At 40.6% G+C, this 21,868-nt stretch overlaps 1 protein-coding gene across 1 annotated transcript in view; it reads left to right on the top strand.

The window, feature by feature from the left end:
- Positions 1 to 21,868, top strand: part of CTCF (CCCTC-binding factor) — a 47,502-nt gene that overhangs the window by 14,278 nt on the left and 11,356 nt on the right. Inside the window, exons 4-8 of the mRNA XM_036275732.1 lie at positions 13,273 to 14,062; positions 14,300 to 14,470; positions 15,885 to 16,018; positions 18,363 to 18,483; positions 19,540 to 19,689. Coding sequence (XP_036131625.1) covers positions 13,282 to 14,062; positions 14,300 to 14,470; positions 15,885 to 16,018; positions 18,363 to 18,483; positions 19,540 to 19,689 — 1,357 coding nt within the window. The 5' untranslated portion in view covers positions 13,273 to 13,281. The remainder of the gene's footprint in view (positions 1 to 13,272; positions 14,063 to 14,299; positions 14,471 to 15,884; positions 16,019 to 18,362; positions 18,484 to 19,539; positions 19,690 to 21,868) is intronic.

Below are 21,868 nucleotides of genomic sequence, written 5' to 3'. Positions count from 1 at the left end.
TAGAGTAGGAAGGGGAGGAAGGGAGGGGGAGAGACAGAGAGACAGAGAGACATCGACGTGAAAGGGACACATCGAGTGGCTGCCACGCACACAACCCAACCTGGATCCGGGGGCAAACTGCAACCATGGTACATGCCCTTAGCAGGAACCGAACCCTGGTCTCTCTGGACCACAGGCTGATGCTTTAACCACTGAGCCAAACCGGCCAGGGCCTTAGTACTATATTTTATAATAACCAATCTTCCCAAATGACTAATCTCTGCAGTGGTGAGTATTAAAGGTTTTCCTTTGGGAAATACCTGACACATTTGCTATATAGCTGTAGAATTTATGATGAATTAATAAGTCTTAACATCTTCAGAAATGAGTGTATTCACAATTAGCCTTTATATTCACGTGGCAGGATTATTTAAAAATCTAACCTATAATTATGTTAGGATTTCTTTTTTTTAACTTTTTTTTTGTTAGGGAGAAAGGGAAGAAAAAGAGAAACATCAGAGTGAGAGAGACACATCAACTGGTTGCCACCCACGTGACTCCAACCAGGGCAGGGACAAGCTGCAACCAAGGTACGTGCCCTTTGCAGGAACCGAATCCGGGAGTCTGGTCCGCAAGCCGACGCTCTAGCCACTGAGCCAAACCAGCCAGGGCTGTGTTAGGATTCTTATTTTTCTGTTTAAGAAATGACATAAACATAGCATTAAAGAAAATAAGCTGATCTGGCCAGTGTGGCTCAGTGGATTGAGCTGAGAGGTCCCGGTTTGATTCCTGGTCAGAGTACATGTCCAGGTTGTGGGCTCAATCCCCAATAGTGGGGCATGCAGGAGGCAGCTGATGGATGTTTTTCTCTTGCATCGATGTTTCTATCTTTCCTTTCTTCTCTCTCTAAAAAAATCAATAAAAACTTTTTTTTTTTAAAGAAAAGCTCATACAGTTAAACTTTCACTTAGCACATAATGTTTTTCTATGTTTTCTTCCTGCTCTTGTCATGTGCAGGAACCATTTGTGTGTGTTTCATAGGACAGTGGCACCAATATTGAGTGTCTGCTGTTTACCTAATGTTTTATATTCATTGCTGCAGAAATAAAAGACATAATTATGTCCTTACCATTAACCTAAAAGTCTGGGGATAAGACACAGACATAGAACAGTTAACTACAGTGAAAACAAAGCAAACTTGAAGTCAGTCTGCACTGGTCAAGGTTGAGAAGACTGATTTAGGGCAGCAGTTTTCAACCTTTTTCATCTTGTGGCACATATAAACTACTAAAATTCCAAAATAAAACAATAATTTTTATTCATTCACACTGGACGGCTATTGTGTTGGCCATTATTTTTGTTTGTTTGTTTGTTTGACAATCTAAGGAGAAAGAGGTCAGTCCCCTGACTAAATAGGTATTGCATGTTTTATTTACTTTTTTTTATCCTCATCCGAGGACATTTTTGCATTTATCCTCAGACAGAGCGGGAGGGAGAGGGGGGAAGAGAGAGAGAAACATCGACGTGACAGAGACATATCAAGTGGCTACTACCCACACAAGCCCAACCAGGGCTGGGGACAAACTGCAACCAAGGTATGTGCCCTTAGCGGAACCGAACCCGGGACTCTGGTTTACGGGCTGAAGCTCTAACCGCTGAACCAAACCGGCCTGGGTTGCGTGTTTAAAAAAAAAAATTTTTTTTTCTTTATTGATTTTAGAGAGAGGGGAAGGGGGAGAGGGAGAGAGATAGAAATACCGATGAGAGAGAACATCGATTGGCCTCCTTCTGCATTCCCTCCCCCCCATTGTGGATCAGATCCACAACCTGGGCAATGTACCCTGACCCGGAATCAAACTGGAGACCTCCTGGTGCATGGGTCGATACTTAACCACTGAGCCACACTGGCCGGGCAGTATGTTTTAAAAATTCTTGTGGCACACCAGAAGAAAATCACTCATTTGGGAATGACTTAAGCTGGGAGGGTGGGGGACAAGGTAGTAGGCGCTTGTGTGGAAGATGGCCCAAAGGTGAGGTGGGTGGGTGGAAAGGATGGGAACAGATTATACAGAAGTCTGGGAGCGAAGCCGAGGACTTTAGAGTTGATTCAATAAGCCCCAACCATCACGTGTTTTTTTCACTTCATTCCAGGAAGATTTAGTCTGGCAGCAAGATTTAGTCTGACAGACTAATAAGAGATACCAGCCTGGGAAACTGTTCTGGGTTTTGTTTTTTGTTTTTTCTCTTCCATTCCTGGATTTGGTAATCACCAGATTCTGTTAACTGGGTTGCTGCCTTCAATCTACAGAAATTCAGTAGTTTATCAGAGAAGTCACTTTGCGGGGGGTGGGGGGGTATTTATCTAGGGCTTGTGAATTAGAATTCTAGGAAACTGAAACATTATCGGTTTGTTCAACTAACATGTAGTCATTTTGCCTTCTGGTGGGAGGGTGGCTATAAGGATTGTTTTATTTTATCTTAATGACAACCTACAAAGTGGATATCATTATTCCTGTTTTGTAGAAAAGGAAATCAAGCCTGGCCGGTGTGGTTCAGCGGTTGAGCGTTGACCCCATGCACCAAGAGGTCTCAGGGCACATGCCCAGGTTGTGGGTCTGATCCCCAGTGCAGAGCGTGCAGGAGGTGGCCAATCAGTGTTCTCTCTCATTGATGTTTCTGTCTCTCTTCCCCTCTCCCTTCCTCTCTCTCTCTCTCTGAAAGCCATAAAGAAAAAAAAAAAATGAAAAAAAAATATATATTTTTTTTTTAGAGAAGGAAATCAAGGCACATAGGGGTAGCATATCTCATTTGTATTTATCTGCCATTTGTATTTCTTTGAGTCATCTATTTGTGTCCTTTGCCCAATGTTCTCTTTTGTGTTCATCTTTATCTTATAAATTTTAAAATTATTTGTATAATAAGGATGTTAATCTTTTGCCATTTTGCTGCAAATACTTTTTTCTTGTTGACTAATTTCTTAATTTTGTTCATGTTTTTGTCATAAGTTTTTTGTTTGTTTGATTTTACTTTAAGGTGGTCAAAATTTCAATAATGTCCTCTGGTTCCTCCTATTTTCTGTGTAGTTAAGCACAAAGCCTTCTTCATTCTGAGGTCAGAAGCCTAGTCACCTGTATCTTCTTAAGGGTGGAAGTTTGTTTTGTTCATTCATTTTGGTGTGGGGTTTTTTTGGGTTTTTTTTTTTGGTTGGTTGGTTAGTTGTTAATGTCTCTTTATCTCATATGACAACAGAATACATTCTTGATGGATTAAAGATAAAACTCATTATTTTCCAGTTTTTCTGGTATCTTTTATGAAATAATCTTCTTTTCCCCACCAATTTAAAATGAAACTTTGTATATGTTAGGAGGTTGTTTCTGGGTTTTATGTTCTGTTTAAATTGTCTGTGATAGTGACAGTACTACATTATTATAAATTATTATGGCTTTATAATATGTTAACATTTGGAAATAGAAGATTGCCTTCATTTTTCAGAAATTTTATTGCTATCCTCAATATCTTATTTCAGACAGATTTTGAAAAATTGCTTTTTATAGGAAGTAGAAAGAACGTTTTTAAATGTTTGGCCTTTCTGATCATGGGTATGAATAGTACTGTCCCTATTTAGTGAAGTCTTTTATGCCTCTTAGAAGAGTTTTGTAATCTTTAGATATGTCTGCACATTTTGAGTTAAGGTTCTTTTTAGTTTGATGTTTGTTAAAAGTGGTATAACCTTCTATATTTCTGTATTTTTGAATATATATGTATACTGTATACAACTTCATTTATAGCCCATCTTGCTTGAAAAAGAATTTGAAGAAATATGTAGAAAATACAAATAATAGCCCTGGCCGGTTTGGCTCAGCGGTTAGAGCATCGGCCTGCGGTCCGGAGAGACCCGGGTTCGGTTCCCGCTAAGGGCATGTACCTCGGTTGCAGTTTGTCCCCGGCCCTGGTTGGTCGTGCGGGTGGCAGCCACTCGATGTGCCTCTTTCACGTCGATGTTTCTCTCTCAATCTCTCTTCCTCTCTCTCCCTCCCACTCTGTCTGTGCAAAAAATGGAAAAATGTCCTCGGGTGAGGATAAAAAAAAAAAGAAAATACAAATAATAAATAATACAAAGTTAAACCTACAGAAAATACCAGTTAGCATATAAAATTTTTACTACATATTTTGAGAGGAAAATAATTGATCACAGTGTGGCCATCTTAGAAAAAAAAATAGTAACATGATCCTATTATATAGATCTCTCAATGAAAGAAAAAATTTCTTTAAAGTAAAGCTTTTCCAAGCATATGATTCCAAATAAAATTTCTCCCACATATCCTTTAGTGTAAGCCAAGGGCATAATGTCAACACAAAACTTGATGAAAGCAGTTCTGTAAAGGATAAGATCCTGTGACCCAAGAATATTCAGTGTTCTGCCCTGGTCATCTTGGCTCAGCAGTTAGAGTGTCAGCCCGTGGACCGGAGAGTTCCGGGTTCGGGTCCCGCTAAGGGCACGTAGCTTGGTTGCAGTTTTTCCCTGGCCCTGGTTGGGGTCATGTGGGTAGCAACCACGCTATATGTCTCTCTCACATTTTTGTTTCTCTCTCTCTTCCTCCCTCTCTCCCTCCTGCTTTATCGGAAGATACACGCAAAAATGTCCTCCGGTGAGGATTTAAAAAAAAAAAAATTCAGTGTTCTGATGTTCTGTCATATAATTCTGGGATCAAGACTAGAATAGAATGCCATTATTCTACTGAGAGGTCAAGTCAGAAAAGTCTTTTTTTTTTTTTTTCTTTTAAATCCTCACCCGAGGATATTTTTCTATTTATCTTCATATATAGAGTTGTGAGGAAGGGAGAGAAAGAGAAACATCGATGTGAGGGGGACATATTGACTGATTGCCTCCCACACAACCCCAACCAGGGCAGGGAATGAACTGAAACTGAGATACTTGCCCTTGGCTGGAATCATTGGTCTGTGACTCATTGATCCTCAGGTTGACACTCTAACCACTGATTGGTTGGTTGGTTGGTTGGTAATCTCCCAAGGATGCCCGGCTGATGTGGCTCAGTGAATTGAGCGTCATCCCATGGACTGAGAAATCTTGGTTCAATCTCCACCCAGTAGAGACCATGCAGGAGGCAGCTGATTGATAGATCTCTCTCAGATCGATATTTCTATCTCTCGCTAATAAAAAAAAAAAAAAATCAGTCCTCTCCCAAGGATATGTTTTTAATGATTTCTTTTTTAGAGAGAGGAAGGCAGGGGAGAGAAACAACAATCAGTTGCTGCACCCCAACTGGGAATCAAACCCGCAACCTAGGTATGTGCCCTGACAGGGAATCAAACCCATAACCGTTTGGTGTACAGGGCAGCATGCCAACCAACCGAGCCACCTGGCCAGGGCAGAAAAGTCTCTTGAATTTACCAGTTAAGAACCATTCCTGGCCCTGGCCGGTTTTGCTCAGTGGTTAGAGCGTCGGCCTGCGGTCCAGAGAGACCCGGGTTCGGTTCCCGCTAAGGGCGCATACCTCGGTTGCAGTTTGTCCCCGGCCCTGGTTGGTCGTGTGGGTGGCAGCCACTTGATGTGTCCCTTCACATCGATGTTTCTCTCTCTCTCTCTCTCTCTCTCTCTCTCTCTCTGTTCCTCTCTCTCCCTCCCACTCTACCTGAACAAAAAATGGAAAAATGTCCTCAGGTGAGGATTAAAAAAAAAAAAATCGATGTTTCTCTTCCTCCCACTCTTATCTGAACAAAAAAAAAAGGAAGAAAAAAAAAAAGAACCATTCCTGGCTTTAGAGCAATTCAGTAGAGTATTGAGAAATGAAAACCAGACTGGTAAATCAAGGGTGGGGGAGAAATAAAGGAGTGGAGACAGTGTTGGGTTGAAAATGGAGGGAATACAGAGATAGCAGATGTTAAGTGGTCAGGTGGAGTTATGGAGAGTTTTAAGATGGGAAAGATTAGAGCAACAAAGAGCTGGCAGAGAAGAGGCTGAGGCAAGAGGGAAAGGGCTTATCTAGAAGGCTCTCAAGAATGTAGGCCAGGCCGGTGGCCTAGGAGCAAGGGCAGTCCTGGCCCTTTGTGTTTGAGACTAGACCTCTGCATCCTTTCACTCAACCAGTCAGCAGAGCCAAGGGAAGTAAGTGCTCAGGTGCCAGTTTTCCTCTCTTCCAGCCCTCTCACCCCAAGTGTCAGGATCGCTTTGTCTCACTCAGTCTGAGGGAGCCTTCTGCCTACCCTCCATCCAGAAGTTGATTTGAATGATTTTTTTTTTTAATGTTTCTAAGCTTTTTTTTTCCCCCCACCAAGATGATAGAGAATACAGGAAGGATTTGGTCTTCACAATTCCATTTTGTATGTGATATTGTGGCCCAGAAGACAAACCTGCTTTGCCAAGCTCTTTTGGTTGGTTAGTAATGGATTAGGGACTAGAGTTCAGGTTTCTTTACTCCTTAGGTGATAGCCAAATATTCACATAGAAAGATATCCTTTAGGTAGTGAAACTGGGATTGCAGATGTGGATTTTAAAGACCTCTGTGTAGAGACAGCAGAAATAATAAAAATAAAATGAAATTTTAAAAAAGGTTAGCAAATGGAGTGGCTACAGAGAAAGGAACAGAACCTTGATGTGCTCAGACAAAAGAGGGAAAGTAGGAGCCAAGGGAGAAGAGAGGCCGATGAAGGACGAATATAAATTGCATACCATCAGATGCCAGAGAAACTGAGATTGAGGATGAGAGGAAGGCCATTGGGTTGGCTGGTGTGGTTCTTGGTACTTGGTGCTTGTGGACCAAGCAGAAGGGCCACAGGATCAGGCTAAGGAGGATTGGAGTCCTTTAAAAAAAAAAAAAAAAAAAAAAAAGATCATGGCTTATCCAGTGATCTGTGGTTTTTGTTGTTGTTTTTAGAAAGGAAAGGAGGGCGGGAGAGAGAGAAAGATCATTGTGAGAGAGAAACATCAATCATTTGATGCCCACACATGCCCCAACCAGGGAATCAAACCCACCACCTTTGGTGTATGGAATGACTCTCCAACCAAGCCACACTGGCCAGGGCTGAAGTCCTTTTTAATAAGGACAGGTTCTTAAAATAGAGCAAAGCCATAAACAAGAGTATACAGATTATATGTATAATGTCATGTCTATATTAAAAATACATATCCATAAGAGGGGAAAAACTGAGAAAACACCAAAGTACTAGGTGATTATCTCTAAGTATTGAAATTATGAACAACTTTCAAATCTTTTATGTGCGTTATTTTTCAGATTTCTAAAAATAACGTGAAAAAAGTTGTGTCCCAGAAGTAAATGTAAACCCCCTTTTAATGGTGTTGATCCACAAAAAGATTTTACAAAAGCTAGAATGCATGGCTGACTCAAGGAGAGCGGCAGAGAATATGAGAGAAAAAATGTCCATCTACACTGCTGCTGTGCCACTGCACACACCCCCCCCCTCCCCAAAGTGGGCAGGAAGGGAGGGGTTGGGTCAGAACTGTTGTTGAAGGGTGATGACAGCTAAAAGAGTACAATTTCCAGGGAGTGGGGAGAGAGACCTGATCCAGCCTGTTAGATTAGTTATTGATTTCAGAGGAGAGACTTCCTTGTGGAGGAAGTTAGGTAAAGGAATCCACTCCTTGAGGGGAATCGCTGAGATATTTCTAAGCAGTGTGTGGGAGAGGCTGGTGACTTGCTACTTCGTGTGTAATTTTTCTCTGTCAAAATAGAAGCTACTGCTTTATGACCCTGAGTAGATGCCCATGTTCATGAACCCAATACTCTCTCTGTCAGCTTGACTTCCTGGCAACACAGTTGGTTTCAGTTTGTATTCTTTTGTACCAATTATTTTTCTACCTGATTTGTAATTCTGTGACCTCTTTTAGGTTGGGCTTGGTTATTTATAAGCAGTTTCTAACATTTTAAATTCTTAAGATGGGCAAGATGGATTTTTCTCTATTTTTCAAATTATATGCTACAAAACCCTGTAGAGCTCAGTCTAAATGTTTTTCCTCTACCAGTTTTATTACACGGGATAATCTAAATAGCCTGGGATTATGTAGTGATTTTTCTGGCAGGGCAAGCATTAACATTTACAGCTTGTGAAATTTTATGTGTTTTTTTTTTTGGTTGTTGTTGTTCTTTGTTACTTTTCTCAAGAATGTCTCCAAGGTGTATGGGGTTTGTTGTCAGCTCTCTGAAATTCAAGTTTGGAGTTACCATCTTTACTGGGGTCCTAATTTTGAGACTTTCATGGTCAGGGAAAGTTTTGTTGTTTATTTTTAAACTCTCACCTGAGGGTTTTTTTGTTTTGTTTTGTTTTCATTATCTTTAGATAGAGTAGGAGTGAGGAAGAGAAAGAGAGAGAAACATCAACATGAGAGAGACACATTAATTGGTTACCTCCCATACAACCCCTCTCGGTGCCGGGGACCAAACTGCCAATGAGGTAGATGCCCTTGATAGAACTGAACCCGAGACTCCGAGACTCTTTGGTCCTCAGGCCGAAGCTCTAACCTCTGAGCCAAACTGGCCAGGGTGAGAAAGTTTTTTGGTTTTTGTTTTCAGGTTTTTGTTTTAATGTTTTATTGATTTTTGTTTGTTTGTTTCGGAGAGAGAGAGAGAGAAACATTAGTGAGAGAGAACATTGATTGGCTGCCTCCTGCATGACCCCCATTGGGGATTTGGCCCACAACCTGGGCATGTGCCCCAATCGGCGACCCCTTGGTACATAGGTCGATGCTCAACCACTGAGCCACACTGGCTGGGCGGAAAGTATTTGTTTTTAATGTGTGAAAAGTAATAGTATAAAGTGGTGCTGCTTTTTTATTGTTACTCCTCACTTTAGGATATTTTTTTTCCATTGATTTTTAGAGAGAGTGAAATGGGGGGGAGAAAGAGAAACATCCATGTGAGAGAGATACATCAACTGGTTGCCTCCCTCATGAGCCCTAACGGGCTGGGAATCAAACCCAGGACCCTCCAGTGTGTAGGCCATAAATTAGTGCTTTTATTTTTTATCCTCACCCGAGGACATTTTTCCTGTTTTTTGTTCAGATAGAGTGGAAGGGGGAGAGAAAGAGAGAGAAACATCAACGTGAGAGGGACACATCAAGTGGTTGCCATGCACATGACCCAACCAGGGCCGGGGACAAACTGCAACCCAGGTACATGCCCTTAACAGGAATCGAACCCCAGGTCTCTCTGGACCGCAGGCCGATGCTCTAACTGCTGAGCCAAACCAGCCAGTGCAAATTAGTGCTTCTTAAACCTGAATATATGAAACCACTTGGGGATCTATTAAATTGCAGATTCTGGTTCTGAGGTTCAAAGGTGAGGCCTAAAGTTTTGTGTTTCTAATGCATTCCAGGGTTACGCCAGTGCTGCTGGAGCAGCAAAGGTATAAAGTTGTGCCACGCATTATAGTATAGCCCCTAGCCACATGTGGCTATTGAGAACCTACAGTGTGACTAGTTAAAATTGGGTTATACTATAAATGTAAAATATATACCAGATTTTAAAGGTTTATTATGAAAAAATGAATATAAAATATCTCGATTTTTTTTGGTTATATCTTGAAATGATAATGTTTGGGATATACTGGCGTAAATAAAATAGATTACTAAAATTAATTTAACCTTGTTTCTTATTACTTTTTCAATATGACAACTAGAAAATTACACCTATATGACTCACATTTGTGGCTTCCATTGTATTTCTAGTATAGAGCATTCATTCCTGTCCCAAGAATAATCCATCTCTACAATATTGGTTATATAAAAGAAATTATAGTTAGGATCATGCTTAAAGTAGTCTTTTAAGATCAGAAATGTAAATGAGACCTTGTAATAATGCTGGGACGTTGATACTCAAGACGTATTTTATTTATAGGCAAGTTATAAAGCATTCTACAAATGTCTCTTGATCCTCACCTTTTGCAGTAACATTTTTTAAAATTATTTATTTTATTGTTGAAAGTTTTGCAGATGTCCCCCCCTTTCCCCATTGACCCCTTCTTCATCCCATTTTCATCCCCTCCTGCCTTCCCCAGCCTAGTGTCTGTGTCAGTTGGTTGTGCATATATGCACATTTTCTTACATTTGTTCCCCACTTATAATGGAACAGCTAGCAAGAGGTCTTTGCATTGAGCATTGTAGTATTTTTCTCTTCATTGTTGAGAACAAGGGACTAATGAAAGCAGGTAATGAGCCCTGGCCGGTTTGGCTCAACGGTTAGAACATTGGCCTGCGGACCAGAGAGTCCCAGGTTCGGTTCCCACTAAGGGCACATACCTTGGTTGCAGTTTGTTCCCGCCCTGGTAGGGGTTGTGTGGGTGCCAACCACTTCATATGTCTCTCTCACATCGATGTTTCTCTCTCTCTTTTGCCTCTCTCCCGCCTGCTCTATCTAAAGATGAATGCAAACATGTCCTTGGGTGAGAATTAAAAAAAAAAGAAAGTAGGTAATGGCAGAACAAATCTGTCTGACAACCAGCAACCCACGAGGTTTTCCATCAGCCTTGGTTTTGTTCCATGCAGATGGTGGAGTTTGCTGAATCTATAAAAAAAAATGTAGGTTGCTTCAAGTCTGGCTTTTGCCCTCTAAGAGATTTCACAAGCCAGCTGGGGGAAATGGAGCATTTTGAGAAAAATTTAAGTGCAAAATAGTGTGGTTATTTTATCAGCAGACACATTCAGAGAAAAGTAATGGCTAAAGAGCAAAGAGGCATAAATCTGAATAGGTTATCTGGGGTTAGATAATGAGAGGCTTTGAAAGCCATGCATCTCTCCCTTTTGCCAATAAAGAGACACACTTTGTTGTAGAAATCAAGCACTGTTTTAGTGAACCTAGTAAATCTTAAATTCCTCTGCCCAGAAAGGATAGGTGGTTTCCCAGTGCTGCCCATATATATATAGTCTTATTTTGTCAAGCAAGACCATCCAATGGATGGCTACCACCAACATAGCTTTCTCCTGTCTCTTTCTATCCTTTCCTCTGCCCTATGCTTTAAGCCAACTGTTATTTTTTTCTCAAAACCAGTTCCCTCATATATTTATTCTATATAAGGATACTACCCCTTCCCCTGCAACATACACACACCACTCTGCCTCTATATGTCCTGCCCCATTTCGGGGTTCCATTCAGATTCCACATTTATGAATCATCTTGATCTCACACCTACTTTTTTTTTTTTTTTAATGTTTTTGTTGACTTTTATTTAGAGAGAGAGGAAGGGAAATATAGAAACATCTGTGAGAGAGACAAACATCAATCCACTGCCTACTGGGAATCGAGCCCGCAACTCAGGCATGTGCCCTGACCAGGAATCAAACCAGGACCTCTCAGTCCTTGGGACGATGCTCAATCCACTGAGCCACACCAGCCTGACCAAACCTACCTACTTTTACCTAGAACCATTGTACCCTGGGAATCGAGCCCGCAACTCAGGCATGTGCCCTGACCAGGAATCAAACCAGGACCTCTCAGTCCTTGGGACGATGCTCAATCCACTGAGCCACACCAGCCTGACCAAACCTACCTACTTTTACCTAGAACCATTGTACCTGTTCTGCCCTTATATTAGACAGTAATACTTAGAATGCAGAACCAGGCCTTGCCCATCTTTCTATAGTGTTTGTACTGCCTTGCAAGTAATCCTCCTGGCTTAAGAACCTTCTCTGACTGTTCGCATGGATACAGCGTTAAGGTGCCAGGACAGAATTAAAGAAACATGTCTCTAATAGAAGTAGCAAAAGCTTTATTTGAGACTAGGGCAAGAATGCAAAACACTTTAAATTTTAATTTTGAATCAGTCTTGTATATACTTGCAGATTTTAAGTCATGTTGCTATCAGTTAGATGATTGTTCAGACTAATTTTACTCTTATGTATCTGGGTACTCAGTACTCATGAACCTTAGGAGCCAGAAGCTATGAATTGGCTGATTTTTTTTCTTCTTCTAGTTTTATTATATATTCAGTTCGCATTTATCAAGTACTAACCAACCTAGGCACAGTGCTAAAGAGTAAAAACTAGTTGTTATACATGGTCCCTGTCCTCAAGGAACTTATGGTCTCATAGAGGAGAAAGATACATGAATACTTATTGGTGTGACACAAGAGATGTTATTGGTAGTAGCTACAAGCAGGGCCATTGGAATCTGTATCCAAGTTCTGATTTTGCCACCCCCACCCCCCACCCCAAAATATGAAAAAACACCAATAGGGCATGTTTTATAAGGTAGAATTTAGCTAAAAACAGCAATGCTCAGCTGGTGTGGCTCAGTGGTTGAGCATCAACCCATGCACCAAGAGAGAGGTTGCTGGTTCGATTCCTGATCATAGGGCATGTAGGACGTGGTCAGTCAGTGTTCTCTCTCATCATTGTTTCTGTCTCTGTCTTCCTCTCCCTTCCTCTCTTTCTCTTTAATATCAATTTTTAAAAAAAGAAAAAAAATTAAAAACAGCAAAGCCCTCTGCCAGTTATCATAAGTAGTTATAGGAAATATATAAGATTTAAACTGGCTTTGTTAATAATTCTTTAATATAAACTATCCAGAGTTGAATTTGTCTCGTGGTATATATTTTTTAACCATTTGTTGGTTTGAATCAGGGTCCAAAGAAAATCCATATACTGTGATTCATTGCTGCATCTTTTAAGTCTTTTGTCTGTATCAGGGTTTCTCAGCCTCAGCACTATTGATATTTGGGTCCCAGTAATTCTTTGTTGTGAAGGACTGACTTGTGCCTATAGCAAGATGTTTAGTAATATCTCTGGCCTCGACCCACTGGATGCTAGTAGCACACCCACTCCAGAAGTGACCACTAAAAATGTCTTCACGCCTTGCCAAATGTTCCCTGGAGGCAAAGTCATACTATGTTGAGAACCACTGATCTGTAGGTTCTCCTTCTATTCTTCCCATTTTTTTTCTCCTGGTGATTTATTTGCAAAAGAAATTGGATAGTTAATCCTGCAGAGTTTCCTTCAGTCTGTATTTCACTGATTTCATCTCTGTAGTGTAATTTAACATCCTCGCTCACCATTTTCCTATTAATTGGTAGTTGAATCTAGAGGCTATATTAGTTTCAGAATTTTTTGTTTTGTTTGACAAAATTGCTTCATGGGTAGTGTTTTGCCCTTCTGTCAGGAGGTGCATAATGTGTGTTTTATCTTTTTTGTAATATTAACAACCATTGATGCCTCATTCATTGCTTGGGGACCTTTTTTTTTTTTTTTTTTTAATGTATGTATTTTTATTTAGACAGACTTTATTTTAAATAGTAAATAACAATATGTGTTCTTCCTTAATAAAGGAAGGGGAAATGGAAGGTGAGGCGGTTGAAGCCATTGTGGAGGAGTCTGAAACTTTCATTAAAGGAAAGGAGAGAAAGACTTACCAGAGACGCCGGGAAGGGGGCCAGGAAGAGGACGCTTGCCACCTACCCCAGAATCAGACTGATGGGGGTGAGGTGGTCCAGGATGTCAATAGCAGTGTACAGATGGTCATGATGGAACAGCTAGATCCTACCCTTCTTCAGATGAAGACTGAAGTAATGGAGGGTACAGTCGCTCCAGAAGCAGAGGCTGCTGTGGACGATACCCAGATTATAACCTTGCAGGTTGTAAATATGGAGGAACAGCCCATAAACATAGGAGAGCTTCAGCTTGTTGAAGTACCTGTTCCTGTGACTGTACCTGTTGCTACCACTTCAGTAGATGAACTCCAGGGGGCTTATGAGAATGAAGTGTCTAAAGAGGGCCTTGCAGAAAGCGAACCCATGATATGTCACACCTTACCTTTGCCTGAAGGGTTTCAAGTTGTGAAAGTAGGGGCCAATGGAGAGGTGGAGACACTAGAACAAGGGGAACTTCCACCTCAGGAAGATCCTAGTTGGCAAAAAGATCCAGATTATCAGCCACCAGCCAAAAAAACAAAGAAAACCAAAAAGAGCAAACTCCGTTACACAGAGGAGGGCAAAGATGTGGATGTGTCTGTCTACGACTTTGAGGAAGAACAACAGGAGGGTCTGCTGTCAGAGGTTAATGCAGAGAAAGTGGTTGGTAACATGAAGCCTCCAAAACCAACAAAAATTAAAAAGAAAGGTAAAATGATTTTATCTATTATATTCATAAAGCCAATTTGGAATTAAGTATATAACAGTACACATGCAGGTTATTTTACATTAAATGGATTTTTGTTGTTGTTAAGATCATGATGTGAGTGCTAGTCTCTATTAGTGGCATGAGATAATTATTAGGATATTTGTAGAAATTTAAAATTGGGATTAATCCTAACACTTTTTAACCCTACAACAAGTACGTGTTTTATTTTGTATATAGGTGTAAAGAAGACATTCCAGTGTGAGCTTTGCAGTTACACGTGTCCACGGCGTTCAAATTTGGATCGTCACATGAAAAGTCACACTGATGAGAGACCGCACAAGTGCCATCTCTGTGGCAGGGCATTCAGGACAGTCACCCTCCTGAGGAATCACCTTAACACACACACAGGTGCTGGATAAGAATGTTGGGGACTACAACATAACAACAGTTAAAACTTGGGTTTTATAAGGATGGTGATCCAGAAAAAGATTATCTGTGGTAGTTAACTTGTCATATTTCCTGAAGACATCACCATTGTGTTTCTAAGGTTTTAACAATTACTAAAAAGGACCCCCCAAATTGCCAGGCACTATGCTGAAGAACATTAGAAATAGCAGTGAAATGCTACCTTTGTAAAAACCATGGTTTCTGGTTGTTTTACCTCAAGGAAGATAAGTAATTCATAATCTCAGAATGGAAAGTTTAAGGCATCATTCTAGCAATTCAGACATTCATTAACATTCCATGCATACTTCAGTACTGCTTGGTAAAGCCTTTGATAATTCTCTAGAATTCTTTATCAAAATTAATTTATATAGAAAACAAGCTATTATATTTGTTCTTGTTTTTAAAGAAAACCTGTCAGAAATGGACAGCCCAATGATCCTATATGTATAATCATAACACAGTAAGATTTGACATGCAAACGGACCCTGAGTCAAATAACTATTAATTCTGTAACCTGCACTCGATACAGCATTGAGGTTTAAAAGATGTCCTATGTTTTTATAGCAAGGGTTGAAACAAAGTGGTTTTTCTATTAACTTTTAATTTGTAGTGATCAGAATAGCCATAAAGCCCTGGCCAGTTTGGCTCAGCGGTTAGAGCATTGGCCTGCGGTCCGGAGAGACCCAGGTTCGGTTCCCACTAAGGGCGCATACCTCGGTTGCAGTTTGTTCCCAGCACTGGTTGGGTTGTGCGGGTGGCAGCCACTCGATGTGTCCCTTTCACGTCAATGTTTCTCTCTCTCCTTTTCTTCCTCTCTCTCCCTCCTACTCTCTCTGAACAAAAAATGGAAAAATGTCCTCAGGTGAGGATAAAAAAAATTTTTTTTTAAAGAATAGCCATAAAATAAGAATAAAGAAAGCATTTGGTATCAAAGGTAGGCTCAGGCCCAGCCAGTGTGGCTCAGTGTGTTGAGCGTCGTTCCATTGGGACTGAGAAGTCCCAATTTGATTCCCGGTTAGGGCACATGCCCAGGTTGCGGTCTTGATCCCTGGTAGGGTGCATTCAGGAAGCAGCCAATCAATGTTTCTCTCTCTTTCTCCCTTCCTCTCGCTCTAAAAAAAATCAATAAAAACAGATTTTTTTTAAAAGGTAAGCTCAAATGGGTAATTAAGAGAAACTAAATGTTTTAGCACATGTTTCTAATATTCTGGGGCTAGTGTTGTAAAGTCAGCCAGTCCCTCTCATAGCTTTTGGAACCACTCTCAGGCTAGTGCAAAGTTAATGAAATAACCAGGGTCCGTTCTCATGCAGCAATTAAACTATCATTAACTGTACCCTTGATTTTGTCTTCCTGCTATTCCCTCTTTTCTCTTAGGTACACGTCCTCATAAGTGCCCAGACTGTGATATGGCCTTTGTGACTAGTGGAGAATTGGTGCGGCATCGTCGTTACAAACATACCCATGAGAAGCCATTTAAGTGTTCCATGTGCGATTATGCCAGCGTAGAAGTGAGTGTTCAGCTTGTTGTTGGAAACTGTCTTAAGAAGACAATGATATCACTCTGGCCAGTTTGGCTCAGCAGTAGACCATTGGCCCACGGACCAGTGAGTCTTGGGTTTGATTCTGGTCAAGGGCACTTACCTTGGTTGCGGTTCGTCCAAGCCTTAGTCGGAGTCGTGCAGGAGGCAACCAGTTGACTTGTCCCTCTCACATCCATGTTTATCTCTTGCTTTCTCTCAGTCTCTCTTCCTCCCACTCTATCTGAAGATAAATAGAAAAATATCCTCAGGTGAGGATTTTAAAAAATAAAGAAGACCGTGATATCAATATGAGGATATAAAATACCCAAACCTACTTAAGATGACACAGAAAAATCTCACTAGATTATTAAACATTCCCACTCCCCCTCTCCACCACCAAAGGAATCTAATGAGTGTGAAAGATTTACCCATTAAAAAAGAGTCTAATGCCCTGGCCAGTTTGGCTCAGTGGTTAAAACGTCAGCGGCTGGACCAGAGTCTCCTGTTTGATTCTGGTCAAGGGCATGTACCTCGGTTGTGGTTTGGTCCCCAGCCCTTGTCAGGGTTGTACAGGAGGTAACCAGTCGATGTCTTCCCCTTACCCCCCGCCCCCAACTCTTATCTGAAGGTCAGTCGGAAAATATTCTCGGGTGAGAATTGAAAAAAAAGCACTAGTGGCTCTCGCTGGTTTGGCTTAGCAGTTGGAGCATCAGCCTGAGGACCAAAGGGTCACAGATTCAGTTCTGGTCAAGGGCACGTACCTGGGTTGCAAGTTCGATCCCTGGCCCCGGTTGGGGTCATACATGAGGTGGCCAGTCAGTGTTCTCTCTGTCACATTGATGTTTCTTTCCCTCCCTCCCTTCTACACTCTCTTTGGGGGTGGGGGTGGGGAAATTAATGGAGGAGTATCTTTGGGTGAGGATTAACACAAAAAAAATAATAATAAAATGCAAGGATAGTTCAATATTATGAATTTATTGGTGTTTACAACATTGAGTGATTAAAGAAAAACCATATGTTCATTTCTATAGATAATTGAAAAACTAAAGTTCAATACTCAGTTACTGTCTAGTAGAAGAAAATGTCTACTATTAGGATATATCAGAAACCTATAGTATTCCCACTAAAATTTGGAACAAGACATCCATCCTACTGTTATTTCAACATTGTATTGGAAATCCTAGCTAATAGAAAAAATTAGAAATGAATGATAAATGGAAAAAACAAAACTCATTTCTTTCAGACATATTTGCTTACATAGAAAATTCAAGAGTAGTAAGAGCTCAATTGAGTGGCCAGATATAAGGTAAATACACAGAAATCAGTGACTTGCCTTATATTATCTATAGTAGGAAACAAGTTCAGAATCTAGCAGCAGTAAAATGATTTAGAGATTAACTGAAAAACAAAAAACATCTGATACCTATGTGAAGAAAACTTAATTTTTCTGAAGGACATTAATAAATGAGACACCACAAGTTGATTCTAAATTTTAACTGAAGAGTGAATATGAATGACTAAGAAAAATTTGGGGAAAAAATGAGGGAGTTGTGCTATTGGATGTTGTAAAACCATATAATAAATGAAGACAGTGTGATATTGAAGCAGAAATAGTTTGTTGGGACAGAATAGAGTCTTGTGCATATAGGAATTTAATGTGTGATAAGGAGGCAAATCTTGGAAACAATTATTCTGTAATGCTGTTGGGACCATTGTTAAACACCTACAGTATGTGAAAATCTGTGTAGAACTTATGAGTACAAGGAGACTAGTGAGTGTTCAAAGCACTTCTTAGAATCAGGTTTGAAAGTTACGTTTTGTTGAAAAGATACCCATGGAAGATGAAAAGCATAGTCAATAGTGAGCAAGGTGAGTGAGAGGCCCCTGAAGCCTGGCCTGTCTGGGAAGTGCTGATGATGATGGGAAGAAAGGCTGAGGGGAATTAAAATGTACTTACTAATTCAGATTCAAAATCTAGAAGAAAATTGATCAGTGAAAAAACATGGATTATTTTTAAGCTATTTTGGAAAACTCCAAACATAAAAGTAGATAGAATTGTATGATATACCCCGATGTCCCTATCATCCAGCTTAAAAATTATTAATGAACAATCTTGACTCATGTATGCCCCTGTCTATTTACCTTCTTCCCTTGGATTGTATGGAGTTGAGAAACAAAGATGACAAAGAACGAGAAAAAAATTATCTTGACACTTTATTTGTATTCTGAACTATAGTACCCAAAAGCTAAACTTTTGTGCCTAATCCACAGCACTCACATTACAGTCTATGTTAATTGAAGTGTAAGAGGCTTGATTGCTTTCATGTTTCAGGTCAGCAAATTAAAACGTCACATTCGCTCTCATACTGGAGAGCGTCCGTTCCAGTGCAGCTTGTGCAGTTATGCCAGCAGGGATACATACAAGCTGAAAAGGCACATGAGAACCCATTCAGGTAGGACTTCTTCCCTCCTTGTTGTATCAATGAACTGCTTTTCAGTGGATCCCATGGCACCCTGTGAACCACTCTGTGCCCCTATTATTACCTGAATGGAAGCTGGAATGAAAGTATATAATAGATGAGTGCTTTTCTGGCATATCTTCTGAATTCCTTGTTCTGAATATACATTGAAGAATGGAAATTTTTTACTGTTAGAAGTAGTCTGGGTAGACTACCTAACCCAGCTCATTCAGTTTTCCTACGGACTGTCTTTTCTTAAAAGTAAAATCTACCTATAGGTCCTTCTATCATTCCTGTCTGCTCTCCCTCAAAGTTAAGCATTGCTGTGGGAATTACTCTCTTTCTAATATGTACGACTCTGTGGCAGAGCTGGGCAGGTGGTGGCGGCAGCAGTTTAGGGCTTGTTTGCCATCTCTGAAGATAGGCATGAGCCAGGCCTGAGCCTCGGCCTTCCTGAGTAAGACCTAAAGATTCTTTGTGGCTTTGCCTATCTACCACCTGAATTACCCTCCAACTAAATACAGTGATACCTCGGTTCTCAAACGCCTCGGATTTCGACCAAATCGGTATTCGACCAGGAGATTCGAGAAACTTTTGTCTTGGAATCCGAACAAATATTTGGAACTCGAACTTCCGAGATGAGCCGAGTTGAGCCGAATGGCGTTCATTCGGCCCAGCGCGCCTTGCTTGCGTCATCAGTGTGAGTGCAGAGAGAGAGTCACGCTTTGTGGAGAGAGTCACACTTTGTGGAGAGAGTCACGCTTTACACTGAATTTAACCCTTAGACATACTGTACACTTTTATTTCTTGTTGAGACTTATGTTTTTCTACATATTATATACAAATTAGGCCAGTAAATAGGCATTTTCTGGGGCTTGGAACGAATTAATCCAGTTTCCATTATTTCCTATTGGGTTTCATTGCTTCGGTTCTCGAACAATTTGGTTCTCGACCGTCCTCCTGGAACGAATTATGTTCGAGAACCGAGGTATCACTGTAATAGTATTTAGTCATTTCATCTAATTTATTCATTCTGTATTTTCTTTTAAGGGGAAAAACCTTATGAATGTTATATTTGTCATGCACGATTTACCCAAAGTGGTACCATGAAGATGCACATTTTACAGAAGCACACAGAAAATGTGGCCAAATTTCACTGTCCCCACTGTGACACTGTCATAGCCCGAAAAAGTGATTTGGGTAAGTAAATTAGTGGCAAATGAGAAAAAAATATTTTGAAGGATTTGTGAAAGCATGACGATTATAAATAACTTTATTTGACTTGTGTAAGTTTGTATATGTGAATGGTCTGCCACTTAATAAAAGCTGTTGTTTAGCTGCGCTCCCCCCCTACCCCATCTCTTCTTTCTCTTACTGCAGTCAGGCCACAAGATTCTTTCCTGAATATAGCTCATCTGTAAATTAACAGAAACTGAAATGATAGGAAGCAGAGTACACCTTTAATTAGTAGCCAGAATGTTAAAGTCCCCAAGTAGGCAAGTGGCATATAGTATGAGGCAAACTAAGGTCAGTCCACTTCCGTTTTTTGTTTTTTTTTTAATTCTCACCCGAGGACCTTTTTCCATTTTTTGCTCAGACAGAGTGGGAGGGAGGGAGGGAGGGAGGGAGGGGGAGAGAGAAACGACATGAAAAGGACATATTGAGTGGCTCCCGCCTGCACGTCCAACCAGGGCCGGGGACAAACTGCAACAGAGGTATGCGCCCTTAGCGGGAACTGAACCCGGGTCCCTCTGGACCGCAGGCTGATTGATGCTCCAACCACTGAGCCAAATCGGCCAGGGCAGACTTTTTTTTTTTTTTTTCTAATTATACGTTTATATAGAAGCAGAGTTTAGCAGTAGAAATTTTAGTATGATATACTTAAAGATATGGTCACTTAGATTTCTCCATATGTTTTTCTTATTTAAAAAAAAAAAATGATTTTGAAAAAATACTGCCCTAGTCTGTTCTCTGTCCTTGAGAATAATTCTTATAAACATTTTGACATTTAGATAAATTACTGTACTTTACAAATTGCCTATGAGCTGTCAAGTAGTGAATTTTACTTTTTTACTCTTTTGATCTTCACAACAACCATATTAAGTCATCAAGGCATGTATTCTAGCTTTACATGTGATGAACCCCAAGGCTCAAACAGGTGTCATGACCAAAAGCTACACAACACAGCTTATGAGTAGCAAAACTGGACTTGAGTCCTCTCAAATTGTTTCTTGTGTTGGGGGGAATATATAAGTACCCAGGTCACATTAGGAACATAGATTTAAAGGCACTGTCCTTTGATAAAGGAAAGTTTTACTGTTCTCATCATGTAGAAACTAAAATCTAAACCAGTAATATCTCATGGCAATTTGTGTGAGCTGTTAGGCACTGTCTGGATATTCAAGTTTATCTCCAAAACCAATCCCAAAGAAATTTGTGTTTTCTCTCTTTTTTTGTTCAGATAGAGTGGGAGGGAGAGAGAGGAAGAGAGAGAGAGAGAGAGAAACATCGACGTGAAAGGGACACATCGAGTGGTCGCCACCCACATGACCCATCTAGGACCGGGGACAAACTGCAACCGAGATATGTGCCCCTAGTGGGAACCAAACCCAGTTCTCTCTGGACTGCAGGCTGATGGCTCTAACCACTGAGCCAAACTGGCCAGGGCCAGGCCTGATTTCATTATAATATGCAGTAAATAAAATTCTTCACTTTGTGACACAGGAAAACATGGGCTTTGGAGACAGACCTACTTAGAGTCAAGATTCACTTCCAAATGCTTATTCCTGTGAGCCTTTTTTTTTTCCCCCTCAACTGATATATAGGAATAATACCTATATTCCAGGACTGTTATTACAAGTTTTTAATAAGAATTAAGAATATATGATAGAAAGTTTTTTACTGTTTGTTAGGTCTCTATCAGAGGACCAGAGAAGGGGAAAGTTGAGGCCTAAAAATTACTTGAAACATAGCCCTGGCCGGTTTCTCAGTGGTTAGCGCATCAGCCCGAAGACCAGTCCTGGGTATGATTCTGGTCAAGGGCATGTACCTCAGTTGCGGTTTGTCCCCGGCCCTAGTTGGGGTCATTTGGGAGACAACCAGTCAATGTGTCCCTCTCACATCGATGTTTCTCTCTCTTTCTCCCTCTCTCTCTCCCTTTCTCTCACTCTCTCTTTCTCCCTCCCATTCCCTCCCACTCCATCTGAAGATAAATAGAAAAATATCCTCCAGTAAGGATGATTAAAAAATTACTTGAAACGTGTGTATGTAAAAGGCCTTCATATAATGAACACGTGTAGCCATCCCTTCCCTTACTTCATTTCCATTCCCCAGAGTTGGCCCTCTTTAAGTTTGATACATTACCTTGATTAAATCAGAT

The sequence above is a fragment of the Molossus molossus genome, unplaced genomic scaffold, assembly GCF_014108415.1.
Source record: "Molossus molossus isolate mMolMol1 unplaced genomic scaffold, mMolMol1.p scaffold_m16_p_21, whole genome shotgun sequence".
NCBI classification, from domain to species: domain Eukaryota; kingdom Metazoa; phylum Chordata; class Mammalia; order Chiroptera; family Molossidae; genus Molossus; species Molossus molossus.
The sequence above is the reverse complement of the archived record's forward strand: the minus strand, read 5'-3'. Positions and strand labels throughout refer to the sequence as shown.